At 39.7% G+C, this 25,571-nt stretch overlaps 1 protein-coding gene across 7 annotated transcripts in view; it reads right to left on the bottom strand.

Moving 5' to 3' along the window:
• CEP290 (centrosomal protein 290) overlaps positions 1-25,571 on the bottom strand; it is a 122,584-nt gene that overhangs the window by 69,343 nt on the left and 27,670 nt on the right. For 6 of the 7 annotated variants that reach the window (XR_012156724.2, XM_073327590.2, XM_073327592.2 and 3 more), the window contains exons 7-17: positions 18,509-18,562; positions 16,474-16,626; positions 16,046-16,228; positions 15,518-15,607; positions 15,308-15,430; positions 14,082-14,205; positions 12,027-12,199; positions 10,246-10,408; positions 9,410-9,510; positions 9,241-9,328; positions 8,556-8,668 (exon numbers count right to left, since the gene is read on the bottom strand). Coding sequence is in view for 6 of the 7 variants with exons in the window: in XM_073327590.2 (XP_073183691.2) it covers positions 8,556-8,668; positions 9,241-9,328; positions 9,410-9,510; positions 10,246-10,408; positions 12,027-12,199; positions 14,082-14,205; positions 15,308-15,430; positions 15,518-15,607; positions 16,046-16,228; positions 16,474-16,626; positions 18,509-18,562 (1,365 nt within the window). In the remaining variant the exon portion in view is untranslated. The remainder of the gene's footprint in view (positions 1-8,555; positions 8,669-9,240; positions 9,329-9,409; positions 9,511-10,245; positions 10,409-12,026; positions 12,200-14,081; positions 14,206-15,307; positions 15,431-15,517; positions 15,608-16,045; positions 16,229-16,473; positions 16,627-18,508; positions 18,563-25,571) is intronic. The other variant, XM_073327591.2, reaches the window with a different exon arrangement.

The following is a 25,571-nucleotide window of genomic DNA, read 5'->3' as shown; positions in this document are numbered from 1 at the left end:
GAACCCACTTTATAGTAATTTCATATAGACCACATTTCCCTAGCTTGCTTATGAGACTATCAAATGGAATTGTGTCAAAATACTTGGTAAAATCAAGATATAGCAGTAAACAAGTAACTCTGTCAAAGAAGGAAATTAGGTTGGTTTTTGTTCGTGACATATCCATGCTGGCAATTCTTTACAAGCCTATTATCCTCTGTGGAGTGTTGTTGTAGCCATGTTAGTCCCAGAATATTAGAGAGACAAGGTGAGTGAGGTATTATCTTTTATTGAACCAGGTTCTGTTGCTGAGAGATACAAGCTTTTGGTCTACACAGAGCTTGTCTTCAAGTCTGGGAAAGATACTCAAAACATCACAGCTAAATACAAGATAGAACAGATAGTTTATAGAATAAGTAGTTAGTGGTCTTGATATACACCTTAACACACTCAAAATTGCCTTCACCAAACAAGGATATTCCACCAGAGAAGTGGATCGCATCATGGAATCTGCATCAATACAGAAATAAATCCCCCTCTGACCGCACACCCTTGGGTGTCACTTACCACCCCACACTGAAACTGATACAAGGCATCATCAAACAACTGCCAGTCATACTCAATGGGGACCCCACACTGAAAAAAATCTTTCCTGGCCTTCAAACAACCCCACAGCCTCTCCAAGCTCATGATCAGAAACAAGCTCCCCAGAGACCAGGACACACCAACTCAAAGTAGCACCACACCCTGCCACAACAACAGATGCAAAACCTGCAGACATATCTCCATTGCTATAATGATTAACACTCTCCACAACACATCCTTCCAGACCCATGGATCCTACACATGCCTATCACAACATGTGGCCTATCTCATCCAGTGCACTAAATGTCCCAATAACAATTATGCGGGTGAAACTAGACAATCACTACACTCTCGAATGAATTCAAACAAGAAAATAATAAAAGACAAAAACACCATATCACCTATGTGTGAACACTTTTCACAAAGCAATCACTCTATTGCTGACCTACGAGACCTCATCCTCAAAGGAAACTGCACAGCACTTTCAAAAAAACAAGCCTGGGAGCTTAATTCATAACTCTGATAGACACTAAAAATCATGGTCTTAATAAAGACACTGGATTTATGGCATTCTGTAACCCACTAACCCCCAGTCGATTTGTCCTATGACTACAAGGGTGTTAACGGGCCACTTCACCTTGAATGGTTCATTAGAACATGTGCTAATTACTTATGCTAAACTATCTGTTCAATCTTGTATTTAGCTGGGACACTCTTAGGCCTTGTCTATGCTGCCACTTTACAGCGCTGAAACTTTCTCGCTCAGGGGTGTGGAAAAAACACACCCCTGGCGCTGCAGGTTTCAGTGCTGTAAAGTGGCAGTGTAGACAGTGCACCAACACTAGGAACTGTGCTCCCGGCGCTGTTAGCTACTCGCCTCAGCTCCCAGCACCGGTGCTACAACTACACAACCACATTAAAGCGCTGCTGCAGAAGCGCTTTAATGTTGCTAGTGAAGACATACCCTTAGTACCTTTCCCAGACCTGAGGAAAAGCTCTGTGTAGCTCAAAAGCTTGTCTCTCATCAACAGAAGTTGGTCCAATAAAAGATATTACCTCATCCACCTTGTCTCTCTGTTACTCTCTAGGTGCTTACAAATTGATTGTTTAATAATCTTTCCAGGTATTTCGGTTGACTGGTCTATAATTCCCCAGGTCCTCTTTTGTTTCCATTTTTAAAAACAGGCACTATGCTAGCCCTTCTCTAGTCCTCTGGGACCTCACACAGCCTCCATGAGTTCTCAAAGGTAATTGCTGATGGTTCCAAGGATGCTTCAGCTAGTTCCTTAGGAACCCAGGAATGAAATTCATCAGGCCCTAATAACTTGTATACTCCTAACTTATCTAAATATTCTTTAACCTGTTATTTTCTGTTCAATTGACGGGGTACCTGTCACCTGAGGACGGGATGCAGAGATAAAGTTTCTTGACACCTTAAATGACTGCTTCTTGGAACAGCTGGTCCTGGAACCCACCAGAGGAGAGGCAATTCTTGATCTAGTCCTAAGTGGAGCACAGGATCTGGTCCAAGAGGTGAATATAGCTGGACCACTTGGTAATAGTGACCATAATAAAATTAAATTTAATATCCCTGTGGCAGGAAAAACACCATAGCAGCCCAACACTGTACCATTTAATTTCAGAAAAGGGAACTACACAAAAATGAGATTAGTTAAACAGAAATTAAAGGGTACAGTAACAAAAGTGAAATCTCTGCAAGCTGCATGGAAACTTTTTAAAGACACTATAATAGAGGCTCAACTTAAATGCATACCCCAAATTAAAAAACATAGTAAGAGAACCAAAAAGAGCCACCGTGGCTAAACAAAAAAGTAAAAGAAGCAGTGAGAGGTAAAAAGGCATTCTTTAAAAAGTGGAAGATAAATCCTAGTGAGGAAAACAGAAAGGAGCATAAACACTGGCAAATGAAGTGTAAAAATACAATTAGGAAGGCCAAAACAGACTTTGAGAAACCAAAGTCTCAAAAAGTAATAGCAAATTTTTTTTAAGCACATCAGAAGCAGGAAGCCTGCTAAACAACCAGTGAGGCCACTGGATGATCGAGAACGATAAGGCCATTGCAGAGAAACTAAATGAATTATTTGCATCCGTCTTCACGGCTGAGGATGTGAGGGAGATTCCCAAACCTGAGCCATTCTTTTTAGGTAACAAATCTGAGGAACTGTCCCAGATTGAGGTATCAGTAGAGGTGGTTTGGAACAAATTGATAAATTAAACAGCAAAAAAGTCACCAGGACCAGATGGTATTCACCCAAGAGTTCTGAAGGAACTCAAATGTGAAATTGCAGAACTACTACCTGTAGTCTGTAACCTATCATATAAATCAGCTTCTGTACCAGATGACTGCAGGATAGCTAATGTGACGCCAATTTTTAAAACGGGCTCTAGAGGTGATCCCAGCAATTACAGGCCTGTAAGCCTGACTTCAGTACTGGGCAAACTGGTTGAAAATATAATAAAGAACAATATTGTCAGACATACAGATGAACATATTTGTTGGGGAAGAGTCAACGTGGTTTTAGTAAAGGGAAATCATGCCTCATCAATCTACTAGAATTCTTTGAAAGGGTCAACAAGTACAGATGCTCCCCGGGTTACGCAAGACCCGACTTATGCAAATTCTCACTTACAGAAAAAGATCCGTAAGCTACAAATAGGAGTTGTTTTTTTCTTTTTCGGGGAGGGGTGTATGTTTGCGTAACGTTCGGGTATACATTTCTGACTTACGCAACATTCGAGTTACGCAAGGCTTTCTGGAAAGGAACAATTGTGTAAGTTGGGGAGCTTCTGTATGTGAATCAAGGGGATCCAGTGGATATAGCATACTTAGATTTTCAGAAAGCCTTTGACAAGGTCCCTCACCAAAGGCTCTTATGCAAAATAAGCTGCCATGGGATAAGAGGGAAAGTGCTCTCATGGACTGGTAACTGGTTAAAAGATAGGAAACAAAGGGTAGGTATATATGGTCAGTTTCAGAATGGAGAGAAGTAAATAGTGGTGTCCCCCAGGGGTCTGTTCAGGGACTAGTCCTGTTCAACATATTCATAAATGATCTGGAAAAAGGGGTAAACAGTGAGGTGGCAAAATCTGCAGATGATAAAAAATTACTTAACATAGTTAAGACCCAGGAAGATTGTGAAGAGCTACAAAAGGATACCTCAAAACTGGGTTTTGTTGCCTCAAAACCGGGCAACAAAATGGCAGATGAAATTTAATGTTGATAAATGCAAAGTAATGCACATTGGAAAGCATAATCCCAACTATACATATACAATGATAGGGTCTAAATTAGCTGTAACCACTCAAGAAAGAAATCTTGGAGTCTTTGTGGATAGTTTTCTGAAAACATCCACTCAATGTGCAGCGGCAGTCAAAAAAGTGAACAGAATGCTGGGAATAATTAAGAAAGGGATAGATAATAGGACAGAAAATATCATGTTACCTCTATATAAATCTATGGTATGCCCACATCTTGAAAAATGTGTGCAGATGTGGTAGCCCCATCTCAAAAAATTGGAATTGGAAAAGGTTCAGAAAAGAGAAACAAAAATTATTAGGGGTATGGAATGACTTCCATATGAGGAGAGATTAATAAGACTGGGACTTTTAAGCTTGGAAAAGAGATGGCTAAGGGGAGATATGAGGTCTATAAAATCATGACTGGTGTAGAGAAACTAGATAAGGAAGTGTTGTTTACTACTTCTCATAACACAAGAACTAGGGGTCACCAAATGAAATTAATAAGCAGCAGGTTTAAAACAAATAAAAGGAAGTATTTCTTCACACAACTCACAGTCAACCTGTGCCGGAGGATGTTGTGAAGGCCAAGGCCATAACAGGGTTCAAAAAATGGAAGATAGGTCCATCAATGACTATTAGCCAGGGTGGGTAGGAATGGTGTCCCTAGCCTCTGTTTGCCAGAAGCTGGGAATGAGTGACAGGGGATGGGTCACTTGATGATTACCTGCTCTGTTCATTCCCTCTGGGGCACCTGGCACTGGCCACTGTCGGAAGACAGGATACTGGGCTAGATGGACCTTTGGTCTGAGCCAGTAGGGCCATTCTTATGTTCCCTGTTTTGGCTTGTGTTCCTTCCTCCATGTTGTTAACATTAATTGTGTTGAGTATCTGGTCACCAATAATCTTTTTTAGTGAAGACTGAAGCAAAATAAGCATTAAACACCCCAACTTTCCTGATGTCATGAGTTATTACCTCTCCTTCCCTGCTAAGTAGAGAACCTATACTTTCCTTTGTCTTTCTTTTGCTTCTTATGTATTTAAAGAACCTCTTCTTATGGCCTTTTATGTCCCTTGCTAGGTGTAACACATTCTGTGCCTTAGCCTTTCTGATTTTGTTCCTGTATGTTTGTGCTATAGTTTTGTACTCCCCCCTAGCAATTCATTAATGTTTCCACTAATATCAAAGAGCAGCACTGTCTCAGCCCCCACCTCATCCAGACAAGAGCTGTAAATTACTGGACTTTATCTAAATGTAAACTATTTAACAAGTTTCAGAGTAGCAGCCGTGTTAGTCTGTATCCGCAAAAAGAAAAGGAGGACCTGTGGCACTTTAGAGACTAACAAATTTATTTGAGCATAAGCTTTTGTGAGCTACAGCTCACTTCATCAGATGCATTCAGTGGAAAATACAGTGGGGAGACTTATATACACAGAGAACATGAAACAATGGGTGTTACCATACACACTGTAACAAGAGTGATCACTTAAGGTGAGCTATTACCAGCAGGAGAGCGGGGGCGGGAAAAACCTTTTGTAGTAATAATCAAGGTGGGCCATTTCCAGCAGTTGACAAGAACGTCTGAGGAACAGTGAGGGGAAGAGGGGGAGAATAAACATGGGGAAATAGTTTTACTTTCTGTAATGATCCATCCACTCCCAGTCTTTATTCAAGCCTAAGTTAATTGTATCCAGTTTGCAAATTAATTCCAATTCAGCAGTCTCTCGTTGGAGTCTGTTTTTGAAGTTTTTTTGTTGAAGAATTGCCACTCTTAGGTCTGTAATCGAGTGACCAAAGAGATTGAAGTGTTCTCCGACTGGTTTTTGAATGTTATAATTCTTGACGTCTGATTTGTGTCCATTTATTCTCTTAAGCAGAGACTGTCTAGTTTGGCCAATGTACATGGCAGAGGGGCATTGCTGGCACATGATGTCATATATCACATTGGTAGATGTGCAGGTGAAAGCCTCTGATAGTGTGGCTGATGTGATTAGGCCCTATGATGGTGTCCCCTGAATAGATATGTGGACACAGTTGGCAACGGGCTTTGTTGCAAGGATAGGTTTCTGGGTTAGTGGTTCTGTTGTGTGGTGTGTGGTTGCTGGTGAGTATTTGCTTCAGGTTGGGGGGCTGTCTGTAAGCAAGGACTGGCCTGTCTCCCAAGATCTGTAAGAGTGATGGGTCGTCCTTCAGGATAGGTTGTAGATCCTTGACGATGCGTTGGAGAGGTTTTAATTGAGGGCTGAAGGTGATGGCTAGTGGTGTTCTGTTATTTTCTTTGTTGGGCCTGTCCTGTAGTAGGTAACCAGTCAGAGAACCCTTCAATCTCTTTGGTCACTCGATTACAGACGTAAGTAGCAATTCTTCAACAAAAAAACTTCAAAAACAGACTCCAACGAGAGACTGCTGAATTAGAATTAATTTGCAAACTGGATACAATTAACTTAGGCTTGAATAAAGACTGGGAGTGGATGGATCATTACACAAAGTAAAACTATTTCCCCATGTTTATTCCTCTCCCCTCCCCAGGCTGTTCCTCAGCCATTCTTGTCAACTGCTGGAAATGGCCCACCTTGATTATCACTACAAAAGGTTCTCTTCCCCTCTGCTCTCCTGCTCGTAATAGCTCACCTTAAGTGATCACTCTCATTACAGCGTGTATGGTAACACCCACTGTTTTATGTTCTCTGTGTATATAAATCTCCCCACTCTATTTTCCACTGAATGTATCCGATGAAGTGAGCTGTAGCTCACGAAAGCTTATGCTCAAATAAATTTGTTAGTCTCTAAGGTGCCTCAAGTCCGCCTTTTCTAATTAACAGGTGACTCACCTCATGCCACAGACCCTTCCTCCAGGCCCCAGGGGTGCTCAGCCCTTCCCCCCATCCCAACTCCAACCCTAACCTCCCCCCAAACCTGCTCCCCCGCAAACCTCCCCCTCCACCTTACCTCTTCCCAACCCCGCTACACCTCCACCCCACCCTCTTTTGCCCCAATTCTGCCCCCTCCCCTGAGTACACCCTATCCCCACTCCTCCCCCTCACTCCCAGCGCCTCCTGCACACCACAGAGCAGCTGATCACAGAGGGCGGGAGGCGCTGGGATGGAGTTGATTGGTGAGGCCACAAGTGGACAGGAGGTGCTAGGGAGGAGGCAGGGAGCTGGCTACCGATGGGTGCTAAGCATCCACTAATTTTTTTCTGTGGGTGCTCCAACCCTGGAGCACCCATAGAGTTGGCACCTATGCCTCATGCTACTGTGGCTTGTTGCTTAACTGAAACTAAAATATAAGAATGGAGGGAACACTACAGTCATGAGGGAGTCTGAAAGATAAGATTGGAAGGGGGAGAAGTTAAACTTCTCAAAAGTTAAACTTCTGCAAAAAACAAAACTGACCACAGAACTAAAAAGCTCTCTAATCTTGTTTTCCATTTAAAAAAAACAACAACAACTCTTTTACACTTTTGCTGTCTACATATTGACTAAGAAGCAGTTGTGATTCTGGTGGCTTTATATTTAAAGAACTTTCTATGTTTTATTACCGAAACCTTAAATGTGCTGGAATGGAACGGTCTTATATACTTTAATCAAGTTGAAACACAGAAAATAAGAAATGTACTTTGTCTGTTATCTGTTACTGAATATATTTTCTTTAATAATTACAAAAGGTAAACTTACAGGTATAGTGGAGAAGCCTCACCTGTGATCTAAGAAAAAATAATTCACTCCTCAATTGCCCTATGAGATTTTCGACTGGATCTACCTGACATACGTATTCTGATGGTCCACCTTCAAGTCCACTTTTCAAAATTTCTGCCTGCAATGATTCTGGAAAGGCTATCTGTTCTTTGCTGACATCATGAAAATCAGTTAAGAAATCAGAATACTTTATTTGAGAATAGTTCTGTTCATCTTTCAGCTTCACTGCTTGTGATTTGTATGGTGTTACTGGCTTTCCAAGAATAGACTGACAAAAAATGGCAGATTTTTGACTAAGAGACAGCCCTCCCTGGAAATCTTCAGAAAATGTTTGGTCTGAACCAGAGCATATTGCTGTTTGTTTCTGAAAAGATGCTTTTTCCCCATAATTTTGGCCATTCTGTCCTTGTATCTGCTGGCTTTTGGAATCCTTTTGAATTATTTGTGCAGCAGAAAATGAACATGGATGGTCTGATTTTAAGCCTTTTGATAGCTGTCTATTAGTTGCATAGCCTGTTGTCCCTAGTGTCTCTGTAGATTGTAATCCTGATGATCTGTAAAGTTCTTTTATAGTAAAAGTTTCTGAACTATGGCCATCATCTTTTGGCTGCATCTGTGCCAGGTGTCTAGAATCTAACTGGACAAAAATATTTCCACTTTTTTCTGACCGATTTAGATTATGAAGTACACTAGAAATTCTTCTTGATAGATTTCCCAAAGCCATGGTATTTTCAGATATATCCTTCTCAGATTTTAACACATTAAACGATGCTCGTCTAATTGAAAGTATGTTTTTCATTTCCATGTTATATGAATTGTTATCCTGTATTCATAGAAAAGTAAACAATGCTTATTATTGTTACATCAGTAGCTAAAGACAATTCATTTAGGATTGTTTCTTTAGATAGTTCCATATAGTTATTAATTCTTAGTGTAAGTCTAAAAACTATATACTCAGACACTAACAGTTCCTATTTTGGGGCCCAACTCATACAGAAAAAAATACAATACGCATTCCCATATCATGACCCTACCTTTGCTTTAACTTCATCAACATTAACTGTGCTCATGAAGTCTGATTTCCCTTTTTTTATCTTCAGATCCTCAGTAAAGCTATCAATCAGCTGCAGGTCATCTGCATCCAATCCTAATTACCAATACATGTATGAATAACAACAAATTATTATGAATGAATTTATCTATCTCCTGACAACAAAATGAAATGTTCCAAACAATGGGCTAGATTTCTGGTCTTGTTCTGTGATGCAAAGGAGTCATAAAGTTGCTCCTGGCAGGCAGCTGATGATTCCCCTGCGGTGGATATATTTCTGGCTGGTGTAGAATTGGCATAGCCAGCTCTTTGCAATGTCTCTGTTACAAACATTTGCCTGAGGAGAGAGGGAGGGTGCGGCTGGAGCGTTCTGCACTCTGATAACTCTTCAGAAGCCATTACAAGCCAGCACAAGTTAGAACACGCAAGAGGCTGGATGATTAGTGAAATAAAAAGCCAATCCATCCCTTTCCTTCAGATACACCAACTAGAACTCTGGTGCAGCTGAAGATCTGGGCCACTATCTATACTCAGTTTCATAACATTTAGATACATTAGCAAATGCGGCACATTGTCAAGTTATCCCAAATATAGCTACACAGAACCACTTTCAGTGGCTGGTCTGAAAACTGACAAAATCTAAATAAACTGCCGTGATTCTGTCCTACCTAACATTGCCGCTCTTTTTCCTTTCTCCTGAGCCAGTTTACGAATCTGTTGTTTCAGGGCAACTCTTTCTTCTTCCAGTCTTTCAATCTGCACATTAATCAAATATTAATATTTATTTCTGTTCAGTTTCATTTTACAAAATATGCCTAAACATAATTTATCACTTGCCTCTTTTAAAAGGATCTGGTTTTCAGCTCTGTACTGCTGCTGTTTTAGTGCCTTGCTGTTTTTATATTCAGTTAAATCTATCATTGTCTTTGGATCAAGACCTGAAACACAATCCATGCTGTGTAATTATTCATTAGTTAGATAAAATAATTCTAACTTTACAAAGCATTAACACATAACCCATTTAAATAAGAATACTTTCATATTCAAGTAGGATTACCAATAATTATACAGAAAACCAATAAGGACACTTATTTTCTTCATATATAACAACTCTTCCATGGCTAATATAATCTGGAAAAAGGACAATATTAGTTGACTTACCCATAACTAAAAGTAATATACTTAACTTCAGGTAGTAATTTATCTTTTGCTATAAAAGCCTACACAGACTAACTCATGTTTTTTTCTTTCTGCATTTTTCCATCAATATTATGACAGACAACACTATAATATTTTCTTCACAAATATCATAGTGTTAGAATGTACTATGCTGCATGAGACGTTCTGGAATCAGGAAAAGTTAGATAGCATCATAGAAATAAAAATGAAGGTTGCAAACACTACTTCCTCTTGTTCTTCTGGAGTAGGAGGGAGGAGAGAAATGTAGCTCAGTCAAGAGCAGCTTACTGACCACATTTGTTCATGAACAATCCTACAGCTAATCATTTCTTCCTAATAAATAAAGAAATAAATTAATCACTTCATTTTTAGTAAGAAAAATAAAATAATTTACACACCCTGAATTACAATAAGATAAGATATTTGCATTAATAGAATGTTATTTGAACTTTATGACACAGTGAAATCTTTGTAAAATTTCATAAATGACATACCTAAGCGTTCCCTGAGGTCTTCATTTTCATCAAGAAAATCACTGATTTTAAGTTCAAGTTTGTTCATTTCCTTAATCAATCCTTCAGTCTCACGATCTCTTATTTTAATCTGCTTTTTTAAATCCTTTATTTCAGCAACAGCATCTTCCAAACCATATATTCCCTGAAATAGTCCCAAAAGTGAATTTAAAAGGACTTCGTCAATTGTCCAAACATTATACTAAAATGAAAGACTCATGACAGGTAAGAAGGTTATGAGTAAGTGGAGGGATTCTTTTGAAAGAACATTATAGGTTCTATCAGTTGAAGTAATCCACCCCCTTGAAAGGCCTGATCCAAAGTCCATTGAAGAGCAAGTATAATCATTTTTCTGATCATGGAAAATAGCACTTTGTAATCAGAATGGAAGTCTTAATTTACAATACTTTACGTCTCTTTCCTTTTTTAATTTTTGATCAAAATTTGCATATGACTATAAGTGTTTGTAAGTAGTGTCACCATGACAATGCATGCAGTTTTACTGAATTCCAGCATACCTTTGTCAAAGACAATACATACAGATTTTACATAACGTCCCTGGGTCCAGAGATCTTCTTTTAGAACTCTGAAGTGTCCTATTTTTTTATTTTATCAATCAAAATATACGGGGTTCTTTAATAATTAAAAAAGTTTGCTTAAGACATATTGCTATTCCAAACAGCTTTTGCAGTGAAAAGTTGAATGAGTACGAACACAAAGGTGTTTTTTGCTCAAAGTAAATGTTAACCATACTTGTTCAATGTTTCATAATAAACTGAATCAGAACACTGAGTTATTTTAAAAAATCCTCTACCTTTGAGAAATACACATGCCTCTCTGCTGAGTCTGAGTCTAGCGCACATTTTTAAAACGTACTTTTGCATGAATATTCTGCAACCCTAAAAAATGTTGCCATAAAAAGGTTCTGTTTTTTTTTATTTTGAAAATATCGTAAACAAAAACCTTCCATTGCATTGTCAAACAGAATTGTCACGTGATCACCCTTTCACAAGTATAGCTCTAAAAAAACCCCAAAAACGTAAAGCTTATCACTGATAATCAGATATCATCCGGCAATGCGACATTTACTATTTAACAAACAACATAATTCATGCAATGGAAAGGAACTGCATCTTTTTCTTTACCCTGAGATGTACATGTGTAACATGCACACGCTAAGTCCCTGATCCTGCCATGAGCACCACACACACAGAACTCTGCAAAGAATCAGGGCCCAAATTTGCAGAGTATTTTACAAATGTAAAAATTTAAAGCAGTTAGGATCAGGAAAGTGATTATCTAAAAATGGCATCTTTTCATTCATCTTACTTCTCCGACAAATTTTTTTTTACTTGGTGCTGCCAGTGATTCTCAGAAATGGTTTTCCCACCATCTGCAAGATGGAGTTCTGTTACTAGCTTAAGTGTTGACCCTTCAGAAGTTCGTCATCTTGGCTATCCAACTTATGTTGTCTCAAGACAACTATTCCGGATGCTCAAATAGATGCTTCATTTACCTTGCCAAATATGGCTAACTTAAGACTCAATTCACTCATCTACCATTTACAACAAGATCAAGGAATGCATAAGAATGAGAGAAAAAACAACATGGGAAGTTGTTCATTTGACATTTGTTTTTGGTTTATTTTTCAGCTAGGACATAGTAAATGGAAAAACTGCAAACAAACAAACAAACAAAAAAAACAATCTGTTGAAGATATAGTCAAAAACTGCTCTTTCCATTTTATCAAACAAACTGTGTACCGTTTCATAGACTCTCGTTTGCTTCAGAGCCTCAATGAGTTCTTTGTCCTTTTCCCTAGCATCAGACTCTGCTAATTCTGCCACTCTCTCAGCCTCTTTAGTTCTATGTTCTAGCAGTTGTAATTTTTCCTGTATTTCTCTAATATGATTCTGCTGAGCAAGAGATGAGAAACCTGGAAAGAAAAGCAAAATTTTGCTGTTATATTTTGAATGATTAAGAACATTAAGCTATTTCTGATATGAGGTAACTGAATGCTTTCACAAAAAGAAAAGCAGTACTTGTGGCACCTTAGAGACTAACCAATTTATTTGAGCATGAGCTTTCGTGATCCGATGAAGTGAGCTGTAGCTCACAAAAGCTCATGCTCAAATAAATTGGTTAGTCTCTAAGGTGCCACAAGTACTCCTTTTCTTTTTGCGAATACAGACTAACACGGCTGTTACTCTGAAACCTGAGTGCTTTCACTTTGCTTGGATTGAAATCTAGAAAAGTTGCCTCAAGTAAATTATTGTTTTGTATTTGAGTTTTGGTTTTCACAAATCTTTTAACTTCATTCTGAAATAAATAGTTTTACACTAGTTTATATTATGGCCTTTTTATTTTTACAAGCAACCGTTACGGCAACTTATGTGAAGTTAGTTCATATAATGGAAAATAGCATTCCATTTGAGTTCAATGGCACAACACACATTTCAAGTGTGTAAGACTTTACAGGATCAAGACTTGATATACTAAGGCCCTGATCCTGCAAAGACTTATGTATATGTTTAATCTTATGCATTCGGATTACTTCCATTGAAGCTGAAGGAAGTGCTCACAGTAAATTAAGATAAGCATACATGTAAGGGCTTGACTACATGGGAAATGTATCTAGTTATAGTGGTATAATTATACTAATGTAGTTAAACTGTTACATTTATACTGGTATAACTCCTCTACATAAAAACTCTTATTCCAGAAAAATATTTTTTTTCCCCAGCTCTTCTTAAACTGATTCCAAAGAGACACAAATTAAACCAGAAAGAGGCATTTTATACCAGAATAACTGTCCACAAGGGATATTACACCAGTAAAGTTATAGCAGTTTAAATTCACACCTTATACCAGGGGTGGGCTCTTCAGAAGTTAATATGCGGCTCCTTGTATAGGCACCGACTCCGGCGCTGGAGCTACAGGTACCAACTTTCCAATGTGCCAGGGGGTGCTCACCGCTCAACCCCTGGCCCTGCCACAGGCCCTGCCCCCACTCCACCCCTTCCCGGCCCATACCCTGAGCCTGCCGTGCCCTTGCTCCTCCCCTTTCCCCCGCCCCGGCCCAGAACCTCCTGCATGCCACAAAACAACTGATCGGAAGGTGTGAGGAGGGAGGCGTAGGCACTGATCAGTGGGGCTGCCGGTGGGTGGGAGGTGCTGGGAGCAGGGGGAAGAGCTGATGGGGGGCTGCTGATATATTACTGTGGCTCTTTGGCAATGTACATTGGTAAGTTCTGGCTCCTTCTCAGGCTGGCCACCCCTGCCTTATACCCTTATAACTTCCCTATGAAGATAAATAAGGCCTAAATCTATGCAGAATCAGAGCCCAGCTTCATTTCTTTGCTTCTGGAGGTCTAATAAATGTTCTCTTACTCCAGTTTGTATTTGAATTTTACTTACTCTTTTTAAAGGTAATTTTTCACAGAGTCACAGTGAAATGATCTACTTTTAAAATTGGTATATAGGCAATCTATTACTGTTTGTATATATAACTATGCAAGAGAAAATGTAACTGTATATTTCTGAGTAAAACTTACATAAGTCTATAGAACTTGAAGAAATATGACAAGTATTTATAAAACAGACGTTAATACTAGATACTTCAATAACTATAAACAATTAATCTGATCACACCCACACACTGAAAGCCAGTCCCCAATGTTTGTAAAATGGAAACAGTGAATCAGTAAGAGAATAAATTTCATTCATAATCTTTAAAAATACCGAAAACAATGTAAAGTTTTAAAAAATGCTCATTACAAGTTGACAACATATATCTTTAAATAAAAATTTCAACTTACCTTTATCTTTTTGGAGTTCATTTTTCAAATCCTCAATAATCAATGCATTTTTTTCCATTTCTTTTGTATATTGTTCAACTTGCTCAGTGAGCAACCTGATCTGACTGTCTCGTTCTTCCACTCCCTACAAAAATGCAATTATGTTAGAAAAGTAATTAACATTTAATAAACTACTAACACAGAGTAACTTACTACTTTGAACAGAAAGAAAATGAAGAGATGTAGAACAATTAATACAAAAAAAAATCTGAAAGAAAGAAACAGTAATACTTACAACATAAAGTTCAGATATTATCTAGTAGTTGGGTATATAAACGCAAAGCAGTAAAAATAAAAGAAAAATAGTGAAAAGTAAAATATACAATTAATACTAGCTTGTAAAAATAGTTCTTAAAGCAATACCCTTTAAATACATATTTATTAAGCTGTTTTGAGATATATATCAACTTCAGTGGACCAACCAAAGTTAAGCATGTGCATGTTGGCAAGATTGGGGTCTTTCTTGCAAATTCCTCATAAGCATCTGGTCCTGGCTACTGACAGAGACAGGATTCTGGACTTGACAGACCACTGGCCTGTAGGGCAATTCGTCTGTTCCTGGTTGCATGTGTCTTTCAGAGGTTTAGTGAAAATTTGGTTGGGATTTCTCAAAGTTAGAGGTTTAAAAAATAAAAATGTACTTTGTACCATCTAGTTCTATATGTGCAATGTAAGCTCTTAAAAGTATGCCACTATTCCACAGATTCTGTGCATGCATGTGCAGCTTCAGAAACTGCATACAGAGTATAATGTATTTCTCTATGCTGAGTGGAAGGAGAACAGTTCAAAAGAAGTCACAGAAAGACTGTATAACAGGAAAGTCTCAAAAACAACAGCTGAACTGATTTGATAAAAACTTTGCAGAAACAAAAGTTCAGTCTTTGGCAGAAATCAAACCAGCCATATTTCAGCTGAAAGGTAAGAGACTGACACAGTTGCATATGGTTTTACAATTCCTTATTTCTAATGTCAATAATTTTCTACAGCAAAAGTGAAAGGACACCAAATTTGTGTGGAACATGAATAATGTTGGGACTAAAATGAGGGACACTTGAAAGGAGGTAAAGCTTTGCATAGATCTGAAACAGATACTCAACTGCCCAATGACATAGTGTTTGACACATGGACTGTACAGGCAGTTGTTTAAAACAGAGGTTATGACACATACACGTTTGCATAGACTGTACCTGCTGGAGTGCCATAACGTTGTTTTTGTCTGCATCAAGTTGAGCCATTTTCAGTTTCTCTCTCAAGTTAAACAACATCTGCTGATATTCTATGATTTCATCATCTTTAGAAGCCAAGATTCTCTGCAAGGAACATAAGCAACATAATAAGGAGAGACACTTACAATAATTCCTAAACGTAACATGCAATCAGAAACTACTATAAAGTACCTTCCATTCTTCAACTTTTGCATTTACAGCTGCTATGAGGGGATCATCTTCTTCATTTTTTGCTTTAAGTTGGTCTGTTAGTTCCTGGGTCTGTAAATTGACATTGATTAATTCCATAAAAATTTACACATTATATTATATTATACACACACACACACACCCTGTAAATACACTTATTACATTAATGCTATAGCAGTGATGCAAACTTGTAATACACTTAGAGGAATGTTAACATTTTATATGAAGCTTTTTTTCTATGATTTATAATCAAGTTCTCAACATTTGTGCTGGGTTTCAAGTAAGCTCTCTAGTCAAGAACCATTTTTTTGTTTTGTTTTGTTAAAGAAAGTAGCATTTTTTCTTATTTGGAGTTGAATAAAATAAGCTGAACATTTTTTCTCTGCTAGAAAGAAAGCTGCATTTTTAAAACATTAAAAAAATCGTGTCTTAGGTTTAAGGCAAATCGCCACTGTGCAGCATTGTCCAGAAAATTACATACCCTTCAATAATGGACAAGCCATTTATTACCTGAAACTTATACTGTTCATTTTCCTTTCTTAATTGGTCCATAACAATATCAGACTGCTGCACAATAAGTTTCATTTTGTTATACTCATCAGTCATCTTCTCCATTTCCTGCACTGATTCTTCCAAGTTCTTCCTCATTTCCTGGTTTTGAGCTTCTAATTTCTCATTAGTTTCAGTCAAACTCTACAAAGTTAAAGAAAAAGTTACTTTTAAAAATATATGGTTTGGTACTTCAAATCTTGTATCACTATATAACTGTTGTACTAAATGTAGGGTCTGGAAGGTTTAGGGGATTAGTAATGGGATACACTCTAGATGACCACTTGAAATCCAGCCCAGTCTGTTAGGCACTGAAAGGTTATGCCAAATGACAATAAAATGATATCATTATCATTGTACTAAATTGATTAAGCATCCATAAACACTACCTGAATTTCATCCAGATATTGGACAAGCTCAAAGTTCTTTTTGGATAATTGAGATCTGTAATCAGACTCATCTCCTCTACGTGACATATGCATTTCCTTTTGTGAATCTATTTGTCTCTGGTAGTCAATTACATCCTGGCGAAGTTGTTCATTCTGCATACAAAGAAGCCCCAAAATAAAGAATTAGTAAAAATTAGAGGTTGAAAATCCTATTTTTCTAGAAAGCTACCACACGCATTTAGGACAGTAAAAGCTCATTCAAATTCCTACAGTATGCTTTTGAATACCTTAGATCCTCACCTCTTTCTTTATTCGTTTTTTCTCCAAATTAAAAAGGACAGAACAAAGTAAGAAGAAAGGAGATGAAAAGCAACACAGAATTAGAAATAATACATTTAAAAAAAATAAGACAAGCAAAAAGACAAAATTTTTAAAAATGCATATCTTTATATACATTAACAAAGAATAATGGAAATATATATTAGAAATTAAAAGACTACCAAGCACATAGCTTCTAAACTTAAACAGGTGAAACTCATCAGTTTTGACAAGGTAGGGAAAAATTAGTTTTCAAAGTCTCAAACTCACTGAAAGTTCACGATCTGGAAATTTCTCAGCAGATAGAAAAAATATCAGAAACTAAAAAGGTTTGTAAGATTCTTTTGAATGTCCTTTAAAACTTGCTCTAAAAGGCAGCCAAGTGACATTTCACACAGCCAGTCAACAGGAATATAGAACACTACAACCAATGACATGAGAAAGGAGCAGTGCAGCAATGGCATTGGTGGAAGAAGTGCATCTTGGTAGCTGTGGCCTGAAAGAGGACCTAACTGATGGATGAATGTTAGAAAAAGAGAAGGGAAAAACTGCAAAAGTTCCCACAAACAAGAAAAGAAAAGTGTCCAGTTGCCTAAAATACCCTATGAGTATCACTAAATAATCCACCCTGAGAGATCAGCCTAACCATTATTTTACTTCATTTTGGCATCTGTTAAGGAAAAGTTAGCACATGTGACTCCATTTTGGTTTGGGGCCACCATTATCTAAAAGCAAGCACATCATGCACCAGGAGGAGTCTGTCTTCTGCATTCCTGTGAAAATCCTCCTCCTCGTCTCCAGCCCGCCTTGACTCCCAGTATCTGGTTTTTTGTCGGTCCCTAACTCCCTATCTCCTGGCCTTTGATGTGAGGCCTCCCATCCTGATAATAAAAGTTACTAATGCATGGCTTTAAGACCATGCTATGTAATTAATATACTGGTTTAGCACAAGTAATGCACCAAGCAGAAATAGGTGGTAAATAAAAAAAGGGTTTGTTTATTGGCTAAGGTTTCCAATGCACAAGGGCAACATGCTTTGCTAAAAAGTATATAACCTTTGTATAATCTGTATTCGGGGTCCCCTCCTGGCTAGCAGGGGGGCACCACGCTTGAGCGTAATAAACTTAGTATTTTTGGGGAACTCTGCAGTTGTGGAGTTTGTTTATGTGCCTCAGCCTAGATTCGAACTGTGCGTGACCTACCAGGTGTAATCCGTAGCATTTGTGTGCGTGTCCTACCAGGTATAATTCGCAGCAGTTGTGTGCGTGTCCTATCAAGTATAATTCGTAACACATCTAAAGTAATGCAGTATATTTAAATTTAAATTATTTTATATTATGACTCTAAAAAAAGGTTTTTATTATTTCATATTTTTATTACAGTAGACCTCAGAGGCTCAGTCAAAATAATGGCCCCACTGTGTTATGGGTTATAACATATGGGTTATGTTATGTTATGAATTTGGGCTATGCAAATTCAAAGACAGGTGCAGTTCCTACCCTCGAAGAGCCAAGTTTCACCAAACATGTACTTCTTTTAAAGGAGAGTCTTAAAATCTTAAAATCTAGAACTTAACGTTTCCTTAGTTCCAGTACTTGATAAATGTGCCAAAATAAAATTAGACTGTTGCGTCAAAAATTAAAGAGAAACATATATGAAATAAATTAAGTCAGTCCATTAATTCGATAGGTATTGTATGAAACACTTTTGTGCTAACCTCTCTTCTTAACTTGCTGTTTTCATTTTCTGCATCCTCATTTCGAAGAGCAAGCTAGAATGACAAGAATAATGTCTTTATATATATTTTAAATAGCTTAACTGTCATATGTTATGGAATCTCAGAGCCAAGTTCTATACTTGGATACATACTGGAGAAGACAATGGGACGTACTTCATTTGGTCTTAAGTTTAGAATTCCTCAGGAGAGTAAGTAGTGCTGGCACAAACCACTCAACTACATACATAAGGACTAAAGGCCATCTAAAACTCAATTTGATTTTCTACAATTAAATGTATCATATATATAGTGCTTTTACAGTTTTAAAGCACCATAAATACTTTAACCATCACAGCAACCCTGTAAGATAGGTGATACTATTATTCCATTTTAGATATTGAGAAACAGACACACAGATTAAAGGTCACAAAGTGAATCAGTGACAAAACTAATATTAGAACTGAGGAGTTCTCAAACCCCACACCATTCATGTTCCCCTACTTCATGCAGGCTCTCAAAAGTATGCATTAGAATCTTATGATAGTTTTAGAGATGTTGAATTGAGAAATTTCTTACCTGATCATTTTCTTTCTATTAGCAGCTTCTCTCCAAATTAATTACTCATGGACTAATTAATTCCTCCACCTGGGGAATTCACAGGTAGTCCAATGTTGTTGCAGGAGACTTGAGGGCTAAGTTTCACCCTTCAGCTCAGGCCACCAGAAGAGTTCTTGCACCGTCACAGAAACATTCCAGCAAACAATTATTAGCTTTAAGGCAACTATACCCTTAAGACAACATATGTCTAAATCTTCCTTTAGAGAAAATTTTCAGTTATATTCTGGTGAATTACCAGACTACTAAACTGGATGAAATTCAGAGAGAAGCTGCTAACTGAAAGAAAATTATCAGGTAAGAAATTTCTCATTCTGTTGCACAGCTTCTCTCCTCATTTATTACTCATGGGAAGTAGCAAGCAGTGAATCCCAGTAGTAGAGAGGGAAAGGGGAAGCAGTTTAATTATTATAGTAGAATAATATGCAGGAAAGGAAGATCCCCCCACACAAAGCAAGAGCTTTATGAACTAAGGAGCTGTGTGGGAACCAAAGCAGTAGCATCTTCCTACCAAAGGCTGCAGAGGAAAGAAAACTTACTTTGTAAATCTTCCTGAGATGAGGCTCATACACTTTCCCCCAGTGCCTTTAGGGACTTATACAAACAGTTTCCCATATGCCTAACAACTGTTGCAGGATTTTTACATCTTGCCTGCAGCAACCTCAAGCTCTTGGCATTTTGGATAGAATAGGATGAACCAACTACAGTTGGTATACGTACTCCATATGCTGGAGCTATACCTTTAGAGCTCCAGGAACGCGCATTTGTTCCACAAACTTCCAAGGGTTCATACAAAATGATGGAAGAACTATTTCCCAGGAATCGTGGCAAGAGGAACTTACCTTGAACAGAAAAATTTCTGGAGCTATAAAAATAACCTTTTCCTTATGACAAAGTTCTTGTATGGATATGGGAACTAATTCCAAAAGTTGCCTTCAGAGGCAATGGTGATGAGAAAGACCAGGCAAGGTATGTCTAATTTGTCACTGTGATTAAACTTGGCACCTGATGCTAAGATGGAGTTTACAAAATGCTGGTATGGCTGGTATCCACGTTTCTAAGTAGGACTCCAACCAAACCTCCTGGAGAAACTCTAGTAAAGCTAAAATCGCCAGAACTTTGGGATTATTATTTGCATCACATCTAGTGGTAAAGGCCCCACTGTGCTGAGCACAGTGCAAACACTACCCCAAAGAGCTTTCTGTTTCTCCTCACACCAGAAACATAAATTTGACCAGATCAATTAATTATTGTGATTGACTTCTGTCTGGATACCAAACTGTATTAGAATGAATGGAAAATCCATGCTGAACTACACTTCTCTTCTGATACCCAGGCTGTTAAATGCAGATGTTCCCAATCTTAAAGGAGGAGTCCCTGCTTCAAGAGGTCTGGTGTTTTCTGCAGGTACAATATGGGGTTGTTGGCTGTCTGGCATGTCTAAAGTTTCTTCTGGGCCACTAGAGCACTACAGCTGGAGCACTAGAAGGAGGACCAAAACTCTCCCTTTTCTTCTTTTCTGTATCTTTTAGGTGAACTCTCTGGAAAGGTAGCAGATTCTCCTCTACCCAGGACATTATTTCCATTACCATAGAGAAGCTTTGACCTTTTGTTACGCCTAGTTTTGGAAGTGATATAAACACTCATGCCTCAAACATAAGCAAACCCCTTACGGAAAGTAGGAGGAGACTTCCGAGAGTACCATAATTGCCCACTATGTATTTTCTTGCATCTTCTACTAATGCGGCTGGTACTGGTTGCACCATAGACAGTATAGGGGACTTGATGGACGGCTGGTATGAACTCCTAGGGCCATGTATGTGATGTATTTTTTAAGATACACCCGGACAGAGGTGTCAAAATGAACTAAAAGGATGTGTACTATTAGATTTTGGAAATCTTGTATGCTTGCTTCCATAGTAAATATGCAAAGATCTAGATTGAAAACTGGGTTGGCTTTCCACGTTATTTGCACTTACTGTCACAGTTCAGGAAAACTGCACCTCTATTCTCTCCCCCATGGTCGCTCGAGGGCACCCACTCTAGGCTCTTGGCTTCTCAGCTGTCACCTCTCTTGGTTGGAGACCCATGTCTCTCTCCATCGTGGGCAGGATTTTGTCCAGGACACAGTTTCCTGCCTATACTGTGATATCCCCAGCAAGCTAGGCTGCCTAAACAGGCCAGTGTCTGTGCTTTTCTATCTCTCCGAAGGCTTATGGAACATGTGATTGCCAGGAGTCATAAGTTACAACACAGCCTTTTATAAGCAAGCACATTTATTCTTAAGCTGAAAGCATTAGAGATATTAAAAATATTAAAATAAAAGTTCATCTATGCATGCTAAAAACTTACAAGCAGTCACTCATCAGTCTTTTGGGGCCTCAGTAAGCTAAAGTCCTTCTAACTCTTCCCAGAAAGGATTGGGGGCCCTTGAGCAAAAGGTCCTGTCCATTTGATTAATCAGAAAGAAGGCACTAAGTCAGTTTAAACTCAGGTTATTTTTTCAGAAGTCCTTTTTTGTCTGTTGGTCTCTGGAGAATCCAGTTTGAACTAGTATATGCAAGCTTCGCTAGGTACTTCTCTGGAAATGTCGCAATCTGAGTGAATTTGCCCAACCACTCCACCCTGTTCTCAGTTCCTGGAGAAGCTGTGGTCACCCTACCCCATGAAATTATATACAGTCTCTTGCCCACAATAATACATACATCTAATACCATAACGTCTTTCAAGGATATTGCAGGAAATTTCTATATCTGTCACACTTAGCTGCCCACAAAGGGGTATTTGGATATCATCTGAGAATGACACCTAATTTACATTCCATCAAGTGCATCTTTGTATGTCCTCAGAAGGATTTTTAGCAGGTATATTTTGAGAAAACCCACTCATGGGATGAAGCTAATGCATGGCACCAGCAATCCTAGCCATTAGAGATATATGGCTATTGATGATCCCTCAAGAAGTGATTGATGCAATGAAGTTTTAGATCTTTGCAAGTCTTTACCATTATGGTAAAATTACAGCCAAAGACATGTCTCTTTTTGACATGTTGGTGACAAATTCTCTGCATTGGGATCAAAAGATCTTGATTATGAAGAACTGGTGGCTATGAATCCTTTTCAGCAGCTGTTCATTTATGAAAGGGTCCATTTCTCTGGACAGGGTACTGATTGGCATGTTATCTATGCATGGGTACAGGTGTGTAACATGTCATCTGTGCCTTGCTGTGACTACTTTCACCACTTAAGATTCTGGGTACAGAGGACAGCTCAGAAAGAAGAGTCTTGCACAGGAATTGTGATCTCTTGTAAACAAACACTTTATGTCTTTGTCATTGTGATGGTGTATACAAACCCCATACTGGGTCGGAAGGGGTTAAAGGACAGCATTGGGCCCAGGTAGCCCTGCCCTTCCAACCCTGCAGAGCATGCTCCAACTGCAGAAAAGGTTGAAAAGGGAGCAACCCAGCTCAGAAGAGGGGAGGAGGACACACCTATCCTGAAGGCTCCTGTCAAGGTCACCAGAGAAGCCTCCCTGAGGGAAGTGAGACTATATGCTGAGCCGGTTGGCACTGACAATTCGGTTATCTGGGACTGAAAGCTGTGAGAGAAAAGCAGCACTAGGAAGCAACGAAGGGAGAGTAAAAACAGGGGGCAACTTTGGGGCCCAGATACTGTTGACCCTTCTACAGCCCTGGGTCAGAGCCTCCCTAGCAATGCCCCCCACTACAGGAAGAACTCCGAGTCACGTGTACCCCTCACTGCACCACTGAGTAAAGGAGGACCAGGACTGAAAGACTGGGAGGGAGGGGGCACCATGTGTTCTAACCGCTAGGCCACCTAACCCACCAAGGACTCTATTACAGTCATGCTGAAAATTTTGTTGCTTTGGAGGAAAACTTCTCTAGGTTTCTGTGACACTCTATACCTTGGGGGAGCACCCTGTAACCACCATATTCCTCATTTTTATATAATTGTGATATTGCATATAAACCAGGCCATGTGAGGTATCAGGGGAAAGGTTATGATCCGCTAAAACCCACTGTTCCATCTAAATATGTACATCATTAATGCATATGAAGTTAGGAGAATGTGTTGTATGATTCTCACTAAAATATGCTGAGAGTTGGGGAATCGTCCAGGTATTAGATCCCCAGAGACAAGGACAAGGGGGCTAACCAACACCCAGGTGGGTGTCAAACAACCATCAATAGCCATTGTCCCGCAAGGGTTACAGTTCAATGACTCATTTGCACAAGGCCACACCAGGAGAATTGCTCAACCTTGACTGGTGACTCAGCAATGCCCACAAGTTCAGGCATGTCTGGTGTTCTCCAAGCACATGGACTTAGCCCTGGTCTACACTAGGAGTTGAGGTTGAATTTAGCAGCATTAAATCGATTTAACCCTGCACCCGTGTCCACACGACGAAGCCTTTTTTTGCGACTTAAAGGGCTCTTAAAATCGATTTCCTTCCTCCACCGCCGACAAGGGGATTAGCACTGAAATCGGTTTTGCTGGGTCGAATTTGGGGTACTGTGGACGCAATTAGACGGTATTGGCCTCCGGGAGCTATCCCAGAGTGCTCCATTGTGACCGCTCTGGACAGGACTCTCAACTCAGATGCACTGGCCAGGTAGATAGGAAAAGGCCTGCGAACTTTTGAATTTCAATTTCCTCTTTGGCCAGCGTGGCAAGCTGCAGGTGACCATGCAGAGCTCATCAGCAGAGGTGACCATGATGGAGTCCCAGAATTGCAAAGAGCTCCAGCATGGACCGAACGGGAGGTACGGGATCTGATCGCTGTATGGGGAGAGGAATCCATGCTATCAGAACTCCGTTCCAGTTTTCGAAATGACAAAACATTTGTCAAAATCTCCCAGGGCATGAAGGACAGAGACCATAACAGGGACTCGAAGCAGTGCCACGTGAAACTTAAGGAGCTGAGGCAAGCCTACCAGAAAACCAGAGAGGTGAACGGCCGCTCCGGGTCCGAGCCCAAAACATGCCGCTTCTATGATGAGCTGCATGCCATTTTAGGGGGTTCAGCCACCACTATCCCAGCCGTGTTGTTTGACTCCTTCACTGGAGATGGAGGCAACACGGAAGCAGGTTTTGGGGACGAGGAAGATGATGAAGTTGTAGATAGCTCACAGCAAGCAAGCGGAGAAACCATTTTTTCCAACTGCCAGGAACTGTTTCTCACCCTGGACCTGGAGCCAGTACCCCACGAACCCACCAAGGATGCTTCCCGGACCTGCCAGGCAAAGAAGGGACCTCTGGTGACTGTACCTTTTAAAATAGTATACATGGTTTAAAAGCAAGCATGTTTAATGATTAATTTGCCCTGGCATTAGTGGCTCTCCTGGATATACTCCCAAAGCCTTTGAAAAAGGTTTCTGGGGAAGGCAGCCTTATTCCATCCACCATGGTAGGACACTTTACCACTCCAGACCAGTAGCACATACTCGGGAATCATTGTAGAACAAAGCATTGCAGTGTATGTTTGCTGGCATTCAAACAACATCCGCTCTTTATCTCTCTGTGTTATCCTCAGGAAAGTGATATCATTCATGGTCACCTGGTTGAAATAGGGTGCTTTTCTTAAGTGGACATTCAGAGGAGCCCGTTCCTGCTGGGCTGTTTGCCTGTGGCTGAACAGAAATGTTCCCCGCTGTTAGCCACGGGGAGGGGGGAGGGTTGAGGGGATAGCCACGCGGTGGGGGGAGGCAAAATGCGACCTTGTAACGACAGCACATGTGCTATGTATGTAATGTTAACAGCAAGGTTTACCGTGAAAGAGTGTACCCATTGTTCTATAAAATGTGTCTTTTTAAATACCACTGTCTCTTTTTTTTTCCTCCACCAGCTGCATGTGTTTCAAGGATCACAGAGTCTTCTCCTTCCCAGAGGCTAGTGAAGATTAGAAGGCGAAAAAAACGCACTAGTGATTAAATGTTCTCTGAGCTCATGCTATCCTCCCACACTGACAGAGCACAGATGAATGCATGGAGGAAGACAATGTCAGAGTGCAGGAAAGCACAAAATGACCGGGAAGAGAGGTGGCGGGCTGAAGAGAATAAGTGGTGGGCTGAAGAAGGGGCTGAAGCTGAAAGGTGGCAGCAGCGTGATGAGAGGAGGCAGGATTCAATGCTGAGGCTGCTGGAGGATCAAACCAATATGCTCCAGCATATGGTTGAGCTGCAGGAAGGGCAGCAGGAGAACAGACCGCTGCTACAGCCCCTGTGTAACCAACCGCCCTCCTCCCCAAGTTCCATAGCCTCCTCACCAAGATGCCCAAGAACGCGGTGGGGTGGGCCTCTGGCCACCCAGCCACTCCACCCCAGAGGATTGCCCAAGCAACAGAAGGCTGGCATTCAATAAGTTTTAAAGTTTTAAACTTTTAAAGTGCTGTATGGCCTTGTCCTTCCCTCCTTCACCACCCCTCC

Source organism: Lepidochelys kempii, chromosome 1 (genome assembly GCF_965140285.1).
Source record: "Lepidochelys kempii isolate rLepKem1 chromosome 1, rLepKem1.hap1, whole genome shotgun sequence".
NCBI lineage: Eukaryota > Metazoa > Chordata > Testudines > Cheloniidae > Lepidochelys > Lepidochelys kempii.
This window is presented reverse-complemented; position numbering and strand designations above follow the sequence as displayed.